Below are 21,006 nucleotides of genomic sequence, written 5' to 3'. Positions count from 1 at the left end.
AACCCTTACCTGACCATAAGTTGCATTTACCTGGCATATATGAAAATTAACTCAAAATGGATCAAGGACCTAAATGTAAGACCTAAAACAATAAAAGTCAAAGGAAAAAAGAATCTAACAACAACAACAACTCTGCTGCTAGAAGCTAGTGGATTGTCTGTGGAGCACAGCTGTCCATACAAAAAACTTAGGTTTCTGTCAGTTTGGATGTCATATAAGACAAAACAGAAACAGACTCACACATGCAGAGAACAAACTAGTGTTACCTTGGGGGGAAAGGGGTGAGGAGAGGAGCAAAATATGTGAAGGGGATTAAGAGGTACAAACTACTAGATATAAAATAAATAAGGTACAAGGATGTAATGTTCAGCACAGGGAATACAGTCAATATTTTAATAACTTTATTTGGAGTATAATCCATAAAAATATCCAACTACAATATTGTAGTTTGAACACTTGAAACTAACATAAGTCAACTATGCCTCAATAATAATAAGAAGAATAAAAAAGATAAGACAGTAATCCTCAAGAGTAGCTGAAACTAAAGTTCAACAAGAGGCCTGTCTGACTGCTCATTTGGATAGATTTCCATGTATTAAAATATGGTCAGGGCGGGCTTCCCTGGTGGCGCAGTGGTTGAGAGTCCGCCTGCCGATGCAGAGGACACGGGTTCGTGCCCCAGTCCAGGAAGATCCCACGTGCGGCAGAGCGGCTGGGCCCGTGAGCCATGGCAGCTGAGCCTGCACGTCCAGAGCCTGTGCTCCGCAACGGGAGAGGCCACAACAGTGAGAGGCCCATGTACCACAAAAAAAAAAAAAAAAAAAAAAAGGTCAAAAAAGAAACAAACACTGGTTTCAAAAATAAGCCTCTCATCAAAAATCAGTCAGAGGACTTCCCTGGTGACGCAGTGGTTAAGAATCCGCCTGCCAATGCAGGGGAAATGGGTTCAAGCCCTGGTCCAGGAAGATCCCACATGCCGCGGAGCAACTAAGCCCGCGAGCCACAACTACTGAGCCGTGTGCCACAACTACTGAAGCCCGTGTGCCTAGAGCCCGTGCTCCACAACGAGAAGTAACCACAATGAGAAGCCCCCGCACCGCAATGAAGAGTAGCCCCTGCTTGCCGCAACTAGAGAAAGCCTGCGTGCAGCAACAAAGACCCAAAACATCCAAAAGTAAAAATTAATTAATTAATTAATTTAAAAAATATAAAGTATACAATTCAATTTTAAAAATCAATCAGAAATGCATGTGTTGATATGCTACAGAAACGTTTCCTGCAAGGACAACTCTATGTTATGTATTCCAGGGCAAATAAATAAATAATGATTCTCCAGTAAAACCATAAGGCTTTTAATAAATAGATCAGACCTTAGAACACTAGATGAGAGCTGTTCTCAAAGCCTTACATCCCAGCTAAAGCTCTCTCATTCCTGGGCAAGAATGCTACAATGACAGGGAAACAAATAGGGAAAAAAGTAGACAGGGAAAGAGCTCTGGATTAGGAGTCAGGAAAACTATATATTTAGGTCAAGCTTCACTACCTTTCACAGTGTGAGAGCTTTTGCAAATTACTTCACTTCTCTGGGTCTCAGTTGCCTCAACTGTAAATGAGTGGAATATTTCATTAAATGTGCTTTCTAAGTCTGGATTTTATTATTCATTCTGCCTGAGAGCAAGAAAGAGAGTCGGAAAGGGAGAATCGGGAAAAGCTTCACGAAGAAGATGGCATTTCAAATGGTTCTTAAAGAATAAGCAAGGTTTAGATTGGCCCAGAAAAGGAACAGACCAATTCAGGAAGAAAGGAACAAGGGTGGCTTAGATGCAGAAGTGGGAAAACACAGGCCAGTCTACAGGCCAGTGACAATCCTAAATACTAGTATTTTCATCTATCAGTTGTGTTTTTTCATAAAGCTAAATTTATTTGATATAAAGGACTATACTTTTTGCTATGTATATTCTCATGCAGTTAAGTTATTTTTAATTGAGTGATAGTGACATAAGTTGATATTTGCGGTTTGAAAAATATCCTTACTTCATAAAATTTTAAATTGGCAACTCTTTGGGGGTCTCTGCTGAAAAATTCATTAAATTTTTAAAAATCTCAGACTTCCCCAGTGGCGCAGTGGTTAAGTATCCACCTGCCAATGCAGGGGACACGGGTTTGAGCCCTGGCCCAGGAAGATCCCACATGCCGCAGAGGAACTAAGCCCGTGCCCCACAACTGCTGAGCCTGTGCTCTATAGAGCCCGCAAGCCACAACTACTGAGCCCGCGTGCCACAACTACTGAAGCCCGTGTGCCTAGAGCCCGTGCTCTACAACAAAGAGAAGCCATCGCAATGAGAAGCCCGCGCACTGCAACGAAGAAAAGCCCCCACTCGCTGCAACTAGAGAAAGCCCGCGCACAGCAACGAAGACCCAACACAAAAATAAAATTAATTTTTAAAAAATTATTTTAAAAAAAGATTGAAAAGATAGAATGTCAAGGCCATGAAAATCAAGAAAAGACTAAGGGGCTATTCTAGATTGAAGACTAAAAAGAAAAAAAAAAGACTAAAAAGACATGACAACCACATGTCATGTGTAATTGTGAACTGGATCCTTCTGCCATTAAGGACATTATTAGGACAACTGGTAAAACTTCAGTGGAGTGGAGTCTGAGGATTAGATAGTAGTGGTGTATTAGTGTTGATTTCCTGATTTTGATAGTTGTATTATGGTTATATAGGAGAAAGTCCTTGTTGGAAATACACACTATTCAGGGTCTGCATCTTACTCTCAAATGGTTCAAGAAAAAAGTTATTTGTATTGTACTTGCATCTTTAAGTGTTGATACTGTTTTATTATCTGACTAGAAAATTAGACAACCCACCAGTCGGAGGGGATAGAGGAGCTTAAACTTGCTCATTATTGCCAGCTCCAGCCCCACCCTGGCCCTTCTTGGCATTTCTTCCTCTTTGTGAGGCCTCACGGTAAGGCGAGAAGAGGGAAAAGACAGAAGTCCTTCTGGGAGTCCTGGCAGACAATAAAGGACTCATGTTCACTACCTGCTTACAAACCCTGATATGGTGCTGGCAGATCACCACTCAGGCATGGTGAATACACTTGGCCAAGGCAAGCTTGAAGACCTCTCCAAAAAATCCTTGATTTTCAGACCCAGGTAATCACCTCGTACAGCACCTGCAGCGGGGTGTTGCTTTCAAATAGAGGCGTTCAGTAGCGGCTCTTGGGCAGAGTAAAGTTGACCCTCCAGACCTCATGTTTCTTCAGAGCCCATATTCGCTGATTAGCTTCAGCTCTTGGTTGAAGTGGGATTTAAAAGGTCTCAGGGGGGTCACACACACTTTGCTACAGACGCAGCACCAGGCCACTGGCATGTCAGCTCCACTCTCCTGTCTCTACCTAAGCACAGACCCCAGTAACTGAGGAAGAGCTATACTTGTAACTTTTCTATAAATTTAAGAATGTTTCAAAACTTTAAAGATTCAAAATATAGACTAGAGAGGGCTCATATATATAGGGCCGCAAATGCTTAGTTTAAATTTTATTCTGTAGGTCAGGAAAAGTCAGAGAGGTTCCTAGACTAAAGGCTCTTCCTCCACCTCAAAACATTTTACCTACTAAACTCCCAATCCATAGAGGACTGGAAATGGACAATCTTTGCCAGAGTGGCCATCCAATGATCAGTGCCTACTGCTTGCCAAATTAGGAAAGTAAGGGAATGAGAGGCTAGTCCTTACTCTCATAAACTTAAAATCTTTAATTGGAGAGATCTAAACCACCCACCACATCAGGCCAATATTGGGAAAGAGCAATCAAGAACAAGAAAATGCAGGAGTAGGAAATTACCAAAGGAATGCAAAAGAAATAACTTAAGCGTGGTCAATTATGAAACACTTCCTAGAAATGGTGGATTTTGAGCCAAGTTTGAGAAAAGAAGTTAAGTTCATTAGAGGAAAGAAGGACATTTTGTAAAGTATAGAAAAGTCATATGTGGCTGCCAGTCTTGAACCCTTCTGCCTAACAGTGCCCTTAGACATGTGTAATATGTATGAGTATTAGCACCACCTCATAGTAATAAATCTTTTCAGTGTGTTTTGTTGTCTTTCGTCTCAGCTAATCCTTGTAGCAATTTTTTGAGATTGGCAAAACAAGATTTGCTATCCCCATTTGAAAGGTCAGAAAACTGAGGCTCAGAAGGGTGTCATCACTTGCTGAAGGTCATAAAGCAATGGTTGGGACCTCTGCCTGCAGATCCTCAGGTAGGCTTTCTGGGTTTTGGTTTTTGTTTTTTCTAATATATACATGATCAAGAGAGTGATCTTTTCAAAATGTAACTCTGATATGTCACATCTCTACTTGAAATTCTTCATTGTCTACCTAGCACTTGTCACAATTGCAATTTTACATCTCTGTGTATGAAACACAAATTTCTGATCCTCCCCCAAAACTTCTCCTCCCAGTTTCTTCTCCAACTCAACTAATGGAAATTCCATCTTTCCAGTGCTCAGACAAAAAAACCTTTGTTTCTTGACTCCATTCTCTTATACCCCACATCAAGTTCATCAGCAAATCCTATTGGCTCTGCCTTCAAAATATTCCAAAATCTGGGGAATTCCCTGGTGGTCCAGTGGTTAGGACTCCACGCTCTCACTTACAAGGGCCCAGGTTCAATCCCTGGTGTCTCAGGGAACTAAGATCCCATGAGTCACACAGTGTGGCCAAAAAAATAGAAATAAAAAATCTGACCACTTTTCACAGCTTCTACTGTTGTCTCCATTATCATATCTTATCTGAACTGTTGTCAGTGCCCCCTTACTGGTCCCCTTGCTATTGCCCTGTGCCTCCCACCCACTATTCTCAAGGTAGTATGCAGACTATATATAGTAGATATTCAGTTAAAAAAAATTGTTTGATGAATGGATGAATGAACACATCTCAGCTAAGGAAAGGATGTTATTTCTTTGAGGTTTGCCCTTTAATGTGTTAAGCCTTATAAATTATCATTATAAATTGTAGTCAACATTTCTAAAGCCAGCCCTAAACCATCTAAGTAAACTACTGGCTAGATAAGTGACAGATTGTCAAAGAAGCTAAGTCTGTGAAGTAGAAGCATAGTGTCTATAACAAAGAATGTAAGCGTCCTTCTGTCCAGAACAAGTTACAACTGCTATGTGACCTGGCAAAGTCACTTCCACTCTCTGAGCCTTAAGCTCCTCATCTGCCAAGTGTTCTTGTGAACCATACCTAGGTTCAAAAAAACAAGGGAACAATTATACACGTACAACACAGAGGAGACATAGTTTATTATTAGAATAAGTAGAAAACTCTTAGGCATTATGGGAGATTGTAAATAATTCCCTGTCCAGGGCATACCATAGGTAGAGTACTTAATAAATGATATTGGCCAACTAGAGTATGTATACAAGAGACCAACATGCATGATGAAGGAGTTGTTCAAGAAACTATATCATACAAGGAACCTGGGAATGTGGACTCATGACTACCTCATCCATAAAACAAGAGCACTGACTAGGTCAGGGGTTTTCAAACTGAGTTCTGCAAATCCATGGAGGTTCCACACATATATCTCACAGGGACCACAGTGACAAGGTAAAGAAGCCAACAGAATGTAGCTCTGGTCCTCCAATCTATGCTTCAACCAGATCAGCTCTGCTTTTTTCCTGTTTTAGGAATGAGGCTTTGGCATAATGACAAAAATAGCTAACATACTGTTTGCCAAGCACTAAGCCCTTTACACAGATTATTCCAATTATTCCTCACACCAATCTAGGAACCGTTATTTTATTTTTTTGGTTGTGTTGGGTCTTTGTTGCTGTATGCAGGCTTTCTCTAGTTGTGGCGAGAGGGGGCTACTCTTTGTTGGGGTGCGCGGGCTTCTCATGCGGTGGCTTCTCTTGTTGAGGAGCATGGGCTCTAGGCAGGCAAGCTTCAGTAGTTGCAGCACACGGGCTTCAGTAGTTGTGGTGGTGGGCTCAGTATTTGCAGTGCACAGGCTTCAGCAGTTGTGGCTCACAGGCTCAGTAGTTGTGGTGCACAGGCTTAGCTGCTCCACAGCATGTGGGATCTTCCCTGACCAGGGATCAAACTCATGTCCCCCGCGTTGGCAGGCAGATTCTTAACCATTGCACCACCAGGGAAGTCCCTAGGAACTATTATTGTTCCCATTTTACACATGGGAAAACTTAGGTTTAAAAAGGTGAGGCAATTTGCTCAATTTGTGGGAGTAGTTACTGAAACCCAAGCATAGACCAGATCCTGTCAATCACTATACATATAATATTATATTTGAATAAAAGGATTCTAATGCTTTTAGAAAATTGAAAATTACTGAACTAGATGATCTTCAAGGCATCTTCTAGATTTAGATATCTATAATTCTACATTCAGCCTGGCAAAGGGATACTGCCCTCAAATACCTGAAGGGATGTCTTGTGGAGAAAAGAATGGGATTATTCTATGTGGCCGCAGAGCAGAGAACTAAGACCAAGGGAAGAGGAGAGAATGGAGATAAAGTTATACGGAGGTAATATATCTAAGAACTTTGTAAAAGAGCTGCCTAACAATGGGATAGGTATTGTGTGAACTCTGTGGTCTTGGTAGTGTCCCAGAATCAGAATGATCACTTATGAGAATTGTTGGGGATGGAGATACTGGGGCTACAACTCCTGGTTTGTACAGGAAGTGGACCTCAAAGGTCTGGGAGTGAGAGTCTCAAATTCTCACAGAGGTTCAAGGTATCAGACGCTAGGGATCATTACCAGTGACCAAACTCTCCCATACCAAATCCAGGAAAAGGGAGAAGGCCCATCTTCAGCTCCAAGCCTTCTGTATTTACTGTTGTAAATGTGAGGCTTCCCTAAGGCAAGAACCCATGCTCCCACCTAACTACCTGCTCTCTTCAAAGGACAAGAGGCCAGTACTGGGTTCCTCCCCTTCCCCCAACCTTCCCTAGCTGCCTTGCCACTGCAGTTCCCTACATTTGTGATAGAAATTCTGAAGGTCAGTGACAGAAGTAACTTTAGCAAGTATCCTGTTCACCCCAGACAGTTTACCAGTGAGATAAAGAAGGCTCAGAAAAAGGTCATTATCTAAAGCCATTCTCCTCATTAAATATTTACTTAATACACTGGTAAAAGAAATCAGCCCAGACACAAACTCAGGTAGCTGACATGGCTCAGGACACTGAGTCAGGCCTCAAGACAGTCTCCATTTATTACACACTTATTATTAGATATGCTAGTACACATATTAATGTATAACATATACTATTATTATTATAATACATTTATTATTCATTTCCCACCTACTTCCAAAAAGTGACTAGTGACTTGGACAGCACAGTCTACTTGTTTCATTTTTATCACTTTAGGGAGTGGCTCTTTAAGGCATCAAGAGTCTGAAACTCAGGGGAAGTGAGAGAAGAAAATTAGAGATCCACCTTAAACATGAAATCCTCCAGTCCTCCTCCACAATCTGCCCGCCTGATTCAAGTGGAGAAAGACTGTTCCCAGCAATAGTTATTTCCCCACATATCTCCCGTTAGTTTAAAGCATTTATGCTAAAGTGTTCATATTACCAGACAAGGGGATCAGATTCTCTTCCTCAGCTTCTTCATCCCTTCTAAAATCCTCCTCTTCTTTTATCATCTCAACAGAAGCCCAGCCTGCCTACTGAGTCACCATAGAGTCACTACAGGTTGCAACAGAACTTCTAAAAACAACTTCCTCTTCAGAAACAATCACAGAATCCTGAAACGTCAGTGTTGGAAGGGACCTTGCAGAGTATCAGTAGTTCATCTCCCACCACTCCCACAAAGGGAAGGCCCAGAGAGGGGAAGAGAATGGTCTGAGGCCATCTTCTTTCTCAAATGAGTGTTTTTCCTTAGCAAGTATAGTAGACCCTAGAACAACATAGGGGTTAATCTGCATATAACTTACAGTTGCCTCTCCATATCCTTGATTCCTCCATATCTGCTGATTTAACCAACCACAGACCATGCAGTACTGTAGTATTTACTGTTGAAAAATATCTGCGTATAAGTGGACCCATGCAGTTCAAACCCACATTGTTCAAGGGTCAAATGGTATATTTGAATAAGTAAATACACTATTGTGAAACCAGTGGAGATATAGATGGAGGACAAAAAAGTCCCTCCCTTCCCATAGTGATCATCTAGTTCACTGAACTAGTGATCAACTAGTGATCATCTAGTTCACTGAAATGAACTCCAGAACATGGACCTAGATAATTAACAGAGTCCTTGGACATGAATGCTAAGACAACACACTCTAGGGCTCTGGTTTTCCATGTCACCTTGACAATCTTCTCCTTGTCAGACCATGGGCTTATCTCACCTTCCCAACCATCCCCACCTCCTCAAATACACACACTCACACATACCCCACCAGGATCTGGACAGTTCTAAATATCATATTTTGGAACTCATACTCAGGAACATACAGGGATCCTGAGAGCAGAGCTTCTGTCCTAAAGTCACCTGCTTCTCAGAAGTTTCTAAGGAAGGACTGAATAATAGAGCCTGTGGAGAGATATTCCAGTGATTTCAGCTGAGGTTGAAGGGGGAGATGGTATAGAGATAATGATAGCCATAGGCAACCCAAAGCAAAAAGTAGAAGGAATGGACTATACCAAATATTTTGGGCTTTGGAGATTGGGTTCCTCTCCTGGAATAACCTAGAGACTGAGCAGCTCATATAAATCACCAGAATAATAGCCATCAACCACTCTTTCCATCCACTCCCCATAATCTCCCACTGCTTACTTAATCCCCCAATCTCCCACTGTTTGCCAGTATCCCTTTAACTCCTTGAGCTACCTCTAATATTCCTCACCGACTCTCTCTCCCTGAATTACTTTTCTAATAACTTTGTTACTGATTTCCTTCTCACATGTACACACATAAACCCCCACGAACCTGCCATGTTAGGGGGAAGAAAGTGCAAGAGAGGTTAAAACCAAAGTCTTAAGAGCAAATTTAGCCTCTGGATCAGATGACTGTGTGCCTCTGAAAGAGGTAAAGTGTTATATAGACTAAGGGGACCCTTGACTCTTCTCTCTCACTTTCTCTGTCTGTGCGCCCACCATCTACACACCCAGTTACCTATGTTGGTTTCTTTCCTTTAAATTACTCTAACATTTCATTGTTCAATTCCATTCCCACCAGCAATATCCCAGTTCAGGCATCTCTACCTTGAATAACAAAACTCTCAATTCTCTGACTTTCCACTCTCACTTCCATATGAATCCAGATTAATCTTCTTAAACCCAGCTGTGACTGCATCATTCCCCTGCATAAAATCTTTCCTAGGTCTCCAAAAATAGTCAAGATGTCCCATTCCTGGACCTCATCCACTGCTGAAGATAACCTTGACTCCTCTCTCTCTCTCACTCCTCAAATCCAATCCAAGTCAGCAAATTCCATGGGCTCTTCACTCAAAATAGATCCAGATTTTGACCACTTTTAACCACCTTCAAGCTACTACTAAAGTCTAAATCACCATCATTGTTCAGCTGGATTTCTATAATAGTCTCATAATTGATCTCCATGCTTCTATTCTTGCCCTTCTACAGTCTATTCTCAACACAAAGACAGATTCTAAACATAATTCTAAATATAAGTCAAATCATTTTTACTTCTATGCTCAAGATTGTCCAGTGGTTCCCCATTTCACTGTGAATAAAACCCAAAAGTCTTTCAAGATTCTATACAATCTAGTGTCCTGCTGACCTCATTCCCTACTACTCTGTTTTTCTAGCTAATACTGCTTCAGCTACACTAACTTCCTAGCTAGTATTCAAATACCCCAGGTAGCAGAACACTCCCATCTCAGGACCTTTGCACTTGCTCCTCCATGTACCTGGAATATTTCCCTTTCCCAAGCCAGCTATGGGCATAACACTCTTCATTTCCTTCATATCTCTGCTCAAATGTCACCTTTATCAGAGAGTGCTTCCCTTATCAATCCCTATTCTTCATTGCCATTCCTTTTTCCTTAAACTGCTTTGTATTTTTCTATAGCACTTATCACTACCTGTCACATATTTATTGGTTGGTTTGTTTATTGTCTGTCTCCTTAAGCTGGAATATAACCTTCACGAGGGCAGAGAGTTTGTCTGTTTGTTCAAAATACTTCCTGGTACATAGTAAGTTCTTAATAAGTATTGAATGAATAAATTGTTCCCTACATAAACCCTTTACTCTAGACAGACTTGGTCATCTCACTGTCCCGATATAATAATAATGGCGGCTAATATTTGAGTGCTTTCAATGTGCCAGGAATTGGACACATGGGTTTGTTATCCTTTTCAATCCTGTTCAGCTGACAACTCCATGAGATAAAAACTATTTTTATCTACATTTCACAGTTGAGAAAACTGAGGCTCAAAGAGGTTATGTAACTTGTGCAAAATCGTAAAGCTAGTTAGTGGCAGAAACACAACTCAAATTAGGTTAGTTTGACACCAAAACACATTCTCCTAATTTTATGTTATACTGCCTCCCTGCAATGCTTTCTCCCTTCTGTGAACTATTAGTAAAAGTGGCTCTTTGCAATTTGACCCATAATTGCTTTCAGGCTGTTTCATGTAGGCCTGTCTGGTCTTCCCCAATAGAATGTAAATCTATTTTACATTCATTAAAGGGTCTGGGCCATTTAAACCTGGTGACACCATTTATTTTACATTTTTAAGCAAATTAATTTAAAGTTAATTTAACTAATATGACTAATTTCTCTTTTCACTGGTCACAGCCAAGTACTGCACAGCTAGAATAACGAAGTACTATTGACCCTTGAACAACACGGGTTTGAAATGCATGAATACATTTATATGCAGACTTTTTTCAATTGTAAATACTACAGTACTACATGATCCACTGTTGGTTGAATCCACAAATGTGGAACCTCGGATACAGAGGCTATGGAGGGCCAGCTATAAATTACATGCAGGTTGGATTGTGCAAGTGTTGGCACTTCTAACCCTCGAGTTGTTCAAGGGTCCACTGTAGTATCATATGGTAAAAAGAGAAGTTGAGTAGGAGTGAGGATATCTGGAGATTAGTTTCAGCACTGTCTCCAAGCAGGTTTATCACCCTTAAGCAAATCACTTAGCTTCTCTGATCCTTAATCTACCCATCTGTAAAGAGAGCTGGCCTAGATGGACTCTAAAACAGTCACTTCAAATTCTAAAAATACTGTTCTTCCGTGAGTATTTACAATGTGTCAAGCCAAAAGTAAAAGGCCAAATTCTTCCTTAATATTGTTCTATTTTGGCTTATTGGAGTACTTTCCTAAGAGCACTATTTCCTTTGTGGATTATTTCAGTATGTATATAAGATATGCCCTAAAACAAGAAGTGACCTACAAATGTGGTTTTCTAATGCCATTATAGCTATCTAAATGCCTAGGTTGAAAAGAAAGTCATACTATGGCTCCATAAGAAGTGTATCAACTGGAACAAATCACTGAAAAGATGTCACTTTAAAAGCATTAATAGAAAGTAGAGCGGGAAGAAGGTGGGCTCCAAGACAAAGGACAAAGGAGAAAAACAGCACTTCAGAGAATAAATTATATGATAGTTTGAAAAAAATTGAGTATATGATAAAGGCAAATAGTGCAAGAAAGATGGCAGGCGATTTTTAACTTCTGTGAAAAAAAAATCTTTACATAAAAGGAACTGCAACTGTGATAGATTATTCTAACATAAACATTGATTTTTAAATCAACTAAAAAACAGAGGTATAATTATATTGAGGAAAAAAGAGAAGGAAGCTGGAGGAGTACACAAGAACTGAATTCTCATCTATCATAAAAGGAAGTCAATACTTTCTAAAAAAAAAGATGAAGAAATAGCAGTGTAAGCATATTATTTTTAAAATATGGAGGTAGAAAAGGGAAGTAACCAAGTATCTCGCATGTTTGCACTTTACTTTCTTTTAACAAATGTGATTTATTTGTAGCTTGAGAATTGAATAATAATGGCCAGTGTGGTACTTGTCTCCACTCTTCTTACCCTTGTACCATAACACATAACATAGGGCTGTGTACCCAATATCTTTAAAAATTCTTATTGGTTGAGTGACCAATGTAAAAATGGAGTGAAAATGTCTTGTTATAGAGTTACAGAATTTTGCACTGAAAGTAAATGTAGAGACTATATAATCGAGTGCTTCCCAAATTGGTGTTCCATGGAATACTGCTTCTTTTGATGTTAATAGCATGCTACAAAATGTGTTTGGGGCTCAAATAAACTTTAAAAATCCCATGTTAAAATTAATCAGGTGTCTTTACTGTAGGACTTCTTGGAGTCTTTACTATATTAATATACATTGGGAATCCCACAAAGGTAATTTATTATGTAGTGCTTCTCAGTCTCATTTGTTTCATGAATCAAGAAGCCCCTGCTAATATGTCTAGTAGTTAGTGAGTGGTTCCTAGAGCATTCTTGGGAGAACAGTGATCTAATCTACTCCTTTCATTTTACAAATGTGGAGACAGGCTCTGTTCAGGTATGTATGGTAGGGGAACTAAAAGAAGGGCCTCAGCATTCTGCAGCAATATCCAGTGATTGGACAACTCTGGCCTGTGTTTTTCAGTCTTTCATCTTGCACCTGAATTATTTCAAACCAGGTAACAAATTTAGACAAAAGCATCTCCTCTGAAAACCTTTAAAGGTTTTTTGATCCCTAAGGAACCTAGGAGGTGGGCCCAAGTGTCAGCTGGAGCTCAAGCATAAAGTCCCAGGGCAGAAGCTAAACAAAGTCTCAACAGGCATAATAGGCCATGACTTTCAGTGGCAAAGTGACCCCAAACTGAACAATGGTAATGTGATAACAGACCACTCACATCTGTATGTTGTTTTCCAATGAACAAATAAATGCTTTTACAATATCATATTTGATTCTCATAACAATCTAGAGATAAAGACAAGGGTAGAATTATTACCCCCATTTTATGAATGAGGAAACTGACTTTCAGAGAGTTAAATGCCTTGCTTAGGGTTACAAAGCAAGTGAATGGCACAGTTGGAATAAGAATCTGAGTTTCCTATCTCTCAGGTTAGGGCTTTTCTCAATATATCACACAAACTGGGCAAATTTTTACTGACTACCAATTTAATTCTTCCATGAAATACCAACGTGCTCCTATTGGCTTACTTAAAAAGAAACAGATCAATTCCAAAGTGCTCATGGTTGGTGGCAGAAGCAACACTCCAATAACTGGAACTTCAAGATCCTATATCAGGTTCAGTTTTGTAACACCTCCTCTAAGCTATGTTGCTAGGAGGAGGGGGGGGTCTCAGTTTCAGTTGGGGAGGCAGTGTGGCCTAGTGTTAAAAGCAAGGAATCAGACAGACGGGTTTGAATCCTGGCTCTACCAGTTACTCATGCTATGACCTTATTCACTATGAAGCACAGATGTGTGCTTCATTTCTTCAGCTATAAAATGGAGCAAACAATACCTACTTTGCAAAGCTAAGTTGGGAGGCTAGTATAAGAAATTAAAAGGATAGTATAGTGTCATGGTTAAGAGTATAAACTCTGGAATTGTGCTACTGGGGTTTGAATCTTAGCCCTGCTTCTTACTAGTTGTATGACTTCAGATAAGTCATTTATCTACATCTCAGAATTTCAGTTTTCACATATGTAAAATGAGGAAAATAAATAATGTATTCTTAGTTGCTGTGAGCATCAAATATGATAATATTTGCTAAGCACTTGAGCACAGTGTCTGGCATATATCTCAATCAAAGGTAATGATGATAACAGTGGTAGTGGTAGTGAAAAATCCAATATCCATTTTTCTCCCAAAGCAAGAATGAGAAAGAAAGCTACTTAGTACTGTTTGCTTCCATTTACCCTCTCACCTTGTTCCTCTCCAAGTTGAGAACACTAGACTAGAAGTCAGGACACTTGGCTTTGAATGTCAATTCTGTCACATTCTAGTTATGTGATTTTAGGGAAGTCATTAACTTACTTGAGGTATTTTTCCTCACCTGAGACATTAAGTTAATGATACTTTGCTTATTCTTCTGGGTTGTTGTAAGCATCAAATGAATTCATGGATTTTTAAGGTACTTTGTGAACTATAAAATACTATATAAATGTGAGGATGACTTTTTATCTGCCACAGGCTATAAAATAGATGTTTTTACCAGTAAAAAGCAACTTTATCGCCAAGTTTTTTCTCGTAGACAATTCGATCCAGTACATTGTAGCAGATGTTGGTAGTTGCTCCTTTCATCCACTCAATAAAGATTTTCCCTTTAGTCATATCAAAGTTGTACTGGAGGAATGGACCAGGACATGGGGTCTTCCAGTAAAATTCCTTGGCAATGTCTCCCCAAAACTCTGCAACAGAAAAGGAAGCCCAGACATCACTTAGCTTCTCAGACATATTTATCCTCAGATAGCTTACCAGTCTATGCACAGGACCAAGTCATAACTCTGCCTGTACTCTAGGACCTACCACCTGGGTCCCTCCTCTACCTATCAAATCTTAACACCCACCACACTCCTAAACCACCTTCTATTCCTATGGGCTGAATCTTGACTCAAATTTCTTCCCTCCCTTCTCAAAACTGCCACTCCATTTTTCACCGTCTATTTAAATTGTAGCCACAATGCCTAGTACGCTGTAGTCAATCAGTAACTTTTTAAATGAACTAATTAGTGAAAGGAAGAAATCCTTTACCCACAGAGCCTTCCATGACATAGGAGGCTTAATTTGTTCATTCACTCTCAGCAATTATTTAATGAGCATCTCTTTCTCCTACTACTACTTGCCCAAGTGTTACTTGCTAAGTGCCAGATGTTGCTTTAAGCTCCTTAAATGCATTATCTTATTTAGTTCTTACTACAACCCTAGGAGGTAGGCCTTATTTTCATTCTTATTTTATTGATTTGAAAATCGAGGCTCAGAGAGGTTAAATAATTTGCCCAAGGTTATACATTTACTAAGTCACCATTTGAACTGCCCTGAGGAAGACATTGTTGCTAAAATCCGAAAGATGAATAGGAGTTTTTCTCCACGCCTCCACCAAGAAAGACATTAATATGGGACAGAAAAGAACCAAGGGTATGCGTTAAGAGGAACTCCCTTAGGCCGAAGCACTGAGAATTACAGAAAGAACAGCAGGAATTGATGCATAAACTGGGCAGATAAGGCAATCCTTCTAAGAAAGAATTCTAAGGAAGCTAAGGATTCTAAGGATTCTAAGGAATGCTTCTAAGGAAGCATAAAGAATTTGCTATTTACCCTAAGAGCAATGGAAAGCCATCACAGGAGTTTAATCAGGAGAAGGACATGATCAGATTTATAATCTTGAAATATTTGCCTGGCTACTTTGGAGAAAAGGTACTCAACAGGTTAAACATACAACTGCAGAACACCTAGGATAATCTCAGTACTGGATCAGGAGCTAGAGGAGAGAGAGACACTTAGAACCTTAATAATGGAAGGAACTTTAGAGGTTATCACCCCCTCATTTTACTGATAAGAAATCAAATTTATAGAGGTAAAGTGACTTGTTCAAGGTTAGATGATTTAGCTTATATAATCTGATTAAAGAGATAAGACTAACATAAAATATTTTTGAATATACAAGACAGAATATAATTGAAAGCTAAATCACATGGAGTACAATTTGCAATGAATTAAAGAAATCCAAATTAAATCAACCCCAAGGTGCCATTATATGCCAATAAAACTAGCAAAGACTAAAAGAAAGATTAAACTCAATGCTTGAGTGGCCCTAGAAAACAGATACTCTTATATGATAACAGCATTATAAGAAATTAGCACAATTTACTGAACAGCAGGGCAATGCCTGACAAGAATCATAACATTTTTAATACCCTTTCATCTGCTAACTTAACTTTGGGGAACCCACTCTAAGAAAATAATACCAAAGGAAAAAAAGAGATTACTCAAGAGATGTTTATACTAACACTATTTATAATAGTGAAACTAGAAACAACCCTAAAGCCCAATAATGAAAAAACTGATAAAAACTAGCAATACTGGTAGTGATAACAATAGAATACTAAATGGCCATTAAAGAGGGAACAAATGGGTCTAACTCTGAAGTCCATGTTGTTACAACTACACTGAGTATGTGTGTATACTCAAAAATATTTTAAAGTGATAATTAGTAGGCATAAACTATGTAAAACTATATATGAACCACATTTATGTCCATCAACAAGGAGTGAAGAAAACTGAGTTTTATGATCACTTAGTTTTTTTTGTTTTGCTTTGCTTTGTTTTGTTTTGTTTTTTGGCCACGCCACGCTGCATATGGGATCTTAGTTCCCCAACCAGGGATCAAACCTGTGCGCCCTGCAGTGGAAGCTCGGAGTCTTAAACACTGGAACGCCAGGGAAGTCCATGATCACTTAGTTTTTGTTTTTGTTTATTTCTGGTGGAGCTGTTGAACTCTGGATGTTTCTTTGGCACACATTCTAAGTACTGAAAAAGTTTAGAAGAGGAAAAGATGAAAATGGTCTGGGATGATCAGGGAATGCTCTGTGGAATTGTCGGGGTTTGACTAGGTAGAGAGGAACAGAAGGGAATGGGCAAAGGCTAGGAGATGGGAAAGGGACTTTTGCATATCCAGTATATCAACAAGAATGACCTGTTGTAGAATGAGGGGTATATGGTAGGGAGTAGCGGAAGATAAGAATAGAAAGGTGGGGTGTTCTAGTTATCCAGAGACTCTGAAAGAAAGGCAGAATTTTAATTTGAAGCTGTAGGAAATAGGGAACTATTGCAAGTTTTTGAAGTGACATATGAAAGCAGTGTTTCCATAATATCAGGCTAATAGTGTCTAGATAAATCTAAATCTAAATCTACCAGAAATATTGGAAATGAGTGAGACTAGTGGAGAGAGAAGCAATTAGGAGGCTGCTCCCTTGAATTAAAAGGGTCTATGGGAATGGAAGAAAAGGTAACCTGAGAGAGATTTTGAAAGAGTATTTGACAGAATTTGGTGAAAGGCAGCCTATGGATCAGGGAAGAGGAACAGCATAGCTATTGGGAGAACAGGTTCTGCAATCAAAACTACCTTGGTTCAAATCACAGCTCCACCACTAAGTACCTGTGTGACCTTGTGCAATTAAGTTAACCTCTCTAAGCTTCAGTTTCCTTCTCCATAAAATGGGGATAATAGTCTCTACATCAAATCAAACAGAATTTGTGCTTAGTAAGCAGTAAGCAATCTATAAATAAATAAGATATACAGATAGATAGGATCTGGGATGGTGCCATTGACAGGGATTAGAAAATTAGGGAGGAAAGCAGGTTTGGAAGGGAAAATTGGTAAATCTGAGTCACAGTCATATTAAATATGGTATAACAACAGGGTGTGTGAATAAAATGCTCTACAGACCTATGAAATTTGAGACTAGAGCAAAAGTGAGATCCTGGATACAGAGCTAAATATGTAGAAAAGGAGTTCTTGTGACAGCAATAGCTCACCCCTGGGGAGAAGATATTTGCAAATCATATATCCAATAAAGGGTTAGTATTCAAAATATATAAAGAACTCATACAACTCAACAACAAAAAAACAAACAACCCAATTAAAAAATGAGCATAGGTGCTGAACAGACATTTTTCCAAAGAAGACATACAGATGGGCAACAGGCACATGAAAAAATGTTCAGTATTACTAATTATTAGGGAAATGCAAATCAAGACCGCAATGAGATATCACCTCCACCCGTTTGAATGGCTATTATCAAAAAGGCAAGAAATAACACGTTTTGGAAAGGATATGGAGAGACGAAACCCTCATACATTGTTGGTGGGAATGTATATTGGTGCAGCCACTTTGGAATATGGCGATTCCTCAAAAAATTAAGAATAGAACTATTATACAATCCATTATTCCACTTCTGAGTATTTTTCTGAAGAAAACAGAAACACTATTTTGAAAAGATATATGTACTCCTATGTTCATTGTAGTAGTATTTACAATAAATAGCCAAGATATGAAAGCAACCTAAGTGTCTATTGATAGATGAATGATAAAGAAGATGTGATATATAGAGATATATATTTATTATATGGATATATGAATATTACTCAACCATAAAAAGAATGAAATCTCACCATTTCAGACAGTTAGACAAAGACAAATACCATATGCTTTCCCTCATATGTGGTATATAAAAAACAAACAAAACAAAATAAATGAACAAACCAAACTAAACAAAAACAAACACGTAGATACAGAGAACAGATCAATGGTTACCAGAGAGGAAGGTTGGGGAGGGGAAAATGAGTAAAGAGGGTAATTATATGGTGATGGATGGAAACTAAATTTTTGGTGGTGACCACACTGTAGTGTATACAGAAGTAGAAATATAACACTGTACACAGGGAACTTAAATAATGTTACCTCAATTAAAAAAAAATGCCTCACCCCTGGGAAACAGATGAACTCATGACAGGAGAAAATAGAGAGGGAAGAGAAGTGAAAAGAGGCCTGAAGTAGGAGGGGAGGGATAAATTAGGAGTTTGGGATTAACGTATACACACTACTATATGTAAAATAGATAACAAATAAGGACCTACTGTGTAGCACAGGGAACTATACTCAATATTTTGTAATAACCTATAAGGGAAAAGAGTCTGAAAAAGGATATACATAAATAACTGAATGACTTTGCTGTATACTTAAAACTAACACAACATTGTAAATCAACTACAATTAAAAAAAAAAAGAAAGAAAGAAAGAAAAGAAAAGAAACAAGCTGGGGACATCTAACCTGAAAGTGAACTTAGATTAGGGGGTGAGACTATAGATTAGATCACCTCTCTGAGAGCCAACCAGGCAGTCTCCATTGGAAAAATGAAGATATGATATTATTATAGAACCAGTATATTAATTGGTCTTTACATTTTATTCCTAGAGAATCCCAACAAAAACATGGTGTTATCCCAAGAAGTCAGAATCCTGGAGTGGTTGGTGGATACAGGTGTGTGATATAAGTGTGTTTTATGAAAGTTCCATGTGATTGTGTTTTTATTTAAAGATATTGGCTCATTTCCCTATTAAAGGAAGCCTACTGTGAATTCTTTTATAAAGCGTAGAAACTTTTGGCAAGGAAAGAATTACCAACCAGTTGACTCTTTTAAGTGTAATATTTGTCTAAGGTGTGGTATACATTAATGAGCAGTAAGACACTCTCTATGTAGGCAAATTTAGTCAATAAATATCTATACGAACACCTTAAAAAAATAAAAGAGGTCTGAGGACTCAAACTTGGACACTGCATGCAGCAATCAACCACTCTACACTTGATTCAGTCTCATCCGGCATTACTCAATAATTGCTTCATCCACTTTGTTCCTATTGTTATCAGACTAACCGCTATTTAGTGAACACTACTGTGCATCAGGCACTCTATAATGCACACCTCACTTATTACTCATTTTTGCCCTCAAACGAAACTGTGAGGCAGGTATTATTACCTCTGTCTTATAGATAAAGAGAAGGAATTCCAGACAGGTTTTAAAATCTGCCTAAGGCCACACAGTAAATGAGTGGTAGAGCCAGGATCTAAATCTAGATTTTTCTGAGTTTGATTCGGTGGCTCAAGCTTGTCCCACTGCCAACATCATGCTGCCTCCCACCTCAGCTACAGTTGTGACCCCTAACCCAGCTTGAGGGCACAGATGGGGAATTTTCCCCACACGTTCTTAAAGACATGGAACTACCTATCAGAATTTCTGAGTTATTACAATCCCATCCCTAATTTCTTTTTAAAAGACAACATTTTAGTGACTTGTTCAGTCTTATATGGTAGTTTCCATTGGGATTGCTAAAATACTAAAAATAGATCTGGGACTCCATTACTAATTTGGGGACCCCAGGATGGGACCCTACTGCCCCTCAGCAGTGGAGACTAACTCACAGGTTAAAGATGTCAGGAGGCACTGGGTAGGCTGGTCTGAAAAGCGGCTAAGAAAATTCTCTTTGTGGCCCGCCTCTCCTCAAGGCGCTCTGCGCCCTTAAGAACCCGCCTTTTCACCTGAGGAACTGTTCTCTTCTTAGGACACTTTCACTCTCCTCACAAAACCTGCATCTCCTCACGAAACCCCCAAGCCGCCAAGGAACCCCCCCAATTCCTAGGGAACCCTCATTTCCTACAGAACCCTCCTTCTCAGAGAACCCCCCTCTCCTCCCGGAACCCCTTTTCCGTCTCCTTAAAGAACCGCAATTCTTCCCTCACAAAACCTCTATCTTCTCACGGACCCCTCAGTTTCCCAAGGGAACCCCAACTCCTCACTCTCCTGTGAGCCCCCCACTTCTCTCCTCCCTGACGTCTCTCAGGCCCGCCCGGGCCCGGCCTCACCTCTCGGCTCCTCCAAGGAGCGCCTGTGCAGCTCGCGGTAGCGCTGCAGCGAGGGGACGTGCGCGGAACGGCTGACCTCGGGCGGCGGAGACCAACTCAGCAACCGGCTCCGGGCTCCAGCCTCCTCCCGGACCCCGCTCCCACCGCCGCTCCGGCCCCGCTCCTCGGGAAGCCCCATCACCTCAAGTTCCGAACACCGTTGCAGCCTTGGCGGTCTCAGCGGACGGCCAGGAGGGGGAAAACAGGCCGACCGAGGGGCGGGGGCCTTCAGAGAAGGGCGGGGCCTGACAGCAGAGGCGTGGCTTAGGCATGTGGCGGGGGAGGTGGCCCGGAGGGGCGGAGCCATGCCTGGTGGAGGTGGGACCAGGGCTAGCAAAGAGACCGATAGGGAAAAGTCGAACATTGCTTGGGGGATGGGGCGGAGCTGACTTGCGGAAAGGGTGGAACCGCAGCTCGAAAGCAGAAGGGGAGGGGCCAGGCGTGACGGGAGAGAGGGTGGGCCCATGGAGTGACGGGGAGTGGCGAGGCTGGCTGTGACAGGGTCTACGAATTTCCATCCAGACCTAAAATGCAAAGACTCATTAAGTGAAGACTAGGAGGCG

At 40.2% G+C, this 21,006-nt stretch overlaps 1 protein-coding gene across 2 annotated transcripts in view; it reads right to left on the bottom strand.

Annotated features, from left to right (window-relative positions):
* ACSS2 (acyl-CoA synthetase short chain family member 2) overlaps window positions 1-20,624 on the bottom strand; it is a 47,681-nt gene extending 27,057 nt beyond the window's left edge. Inside the window, exons 1-2 of one of the 2 annotated variants that reach the window (XM_065893614.1) lie at window positions 20,405-20,624; window positions 14,197-14,392 (exon numbers count right to left, since the gene is read on the bottom strand). In XM_065893614.1, coding sequence (XP_065749686.1) covers window positions 14,197-14,392; window positions 20,405-20,582 — 374 coding nt within the window. In that variant the 5' untranslated portion in view covers window positions 20,583-20,624. The remainder of the gene's footprint in view (window positions 1-14,196; window positions 14,393-20,404) is intronic. The other variant, XM_065893613.1, reaches the window with a different exon arrangement.
* Between the last annotated feature and the right edge of the window lie 382 nt (window positions 20,625-21,006).

Source organism: Phocoena phocoena, chromosome 15, assembly GCF_963924675.1.
Source record: "Phocoena phocoena chromosome 15, mPhoPho1.1, whole genome shotgun sequence".
Lineage (NCBI taxonomy): Eukaryota > Metazoa > Chordata > Mammalia > Artiodactyla > Phocoenidae > Phocoena > Phocoena phocoena.
The sequence above is the reverse complement of the archived record's forward strand: the minus strand, read 5'-3'. Positions and strand labels throughout refer to the sequence as shown.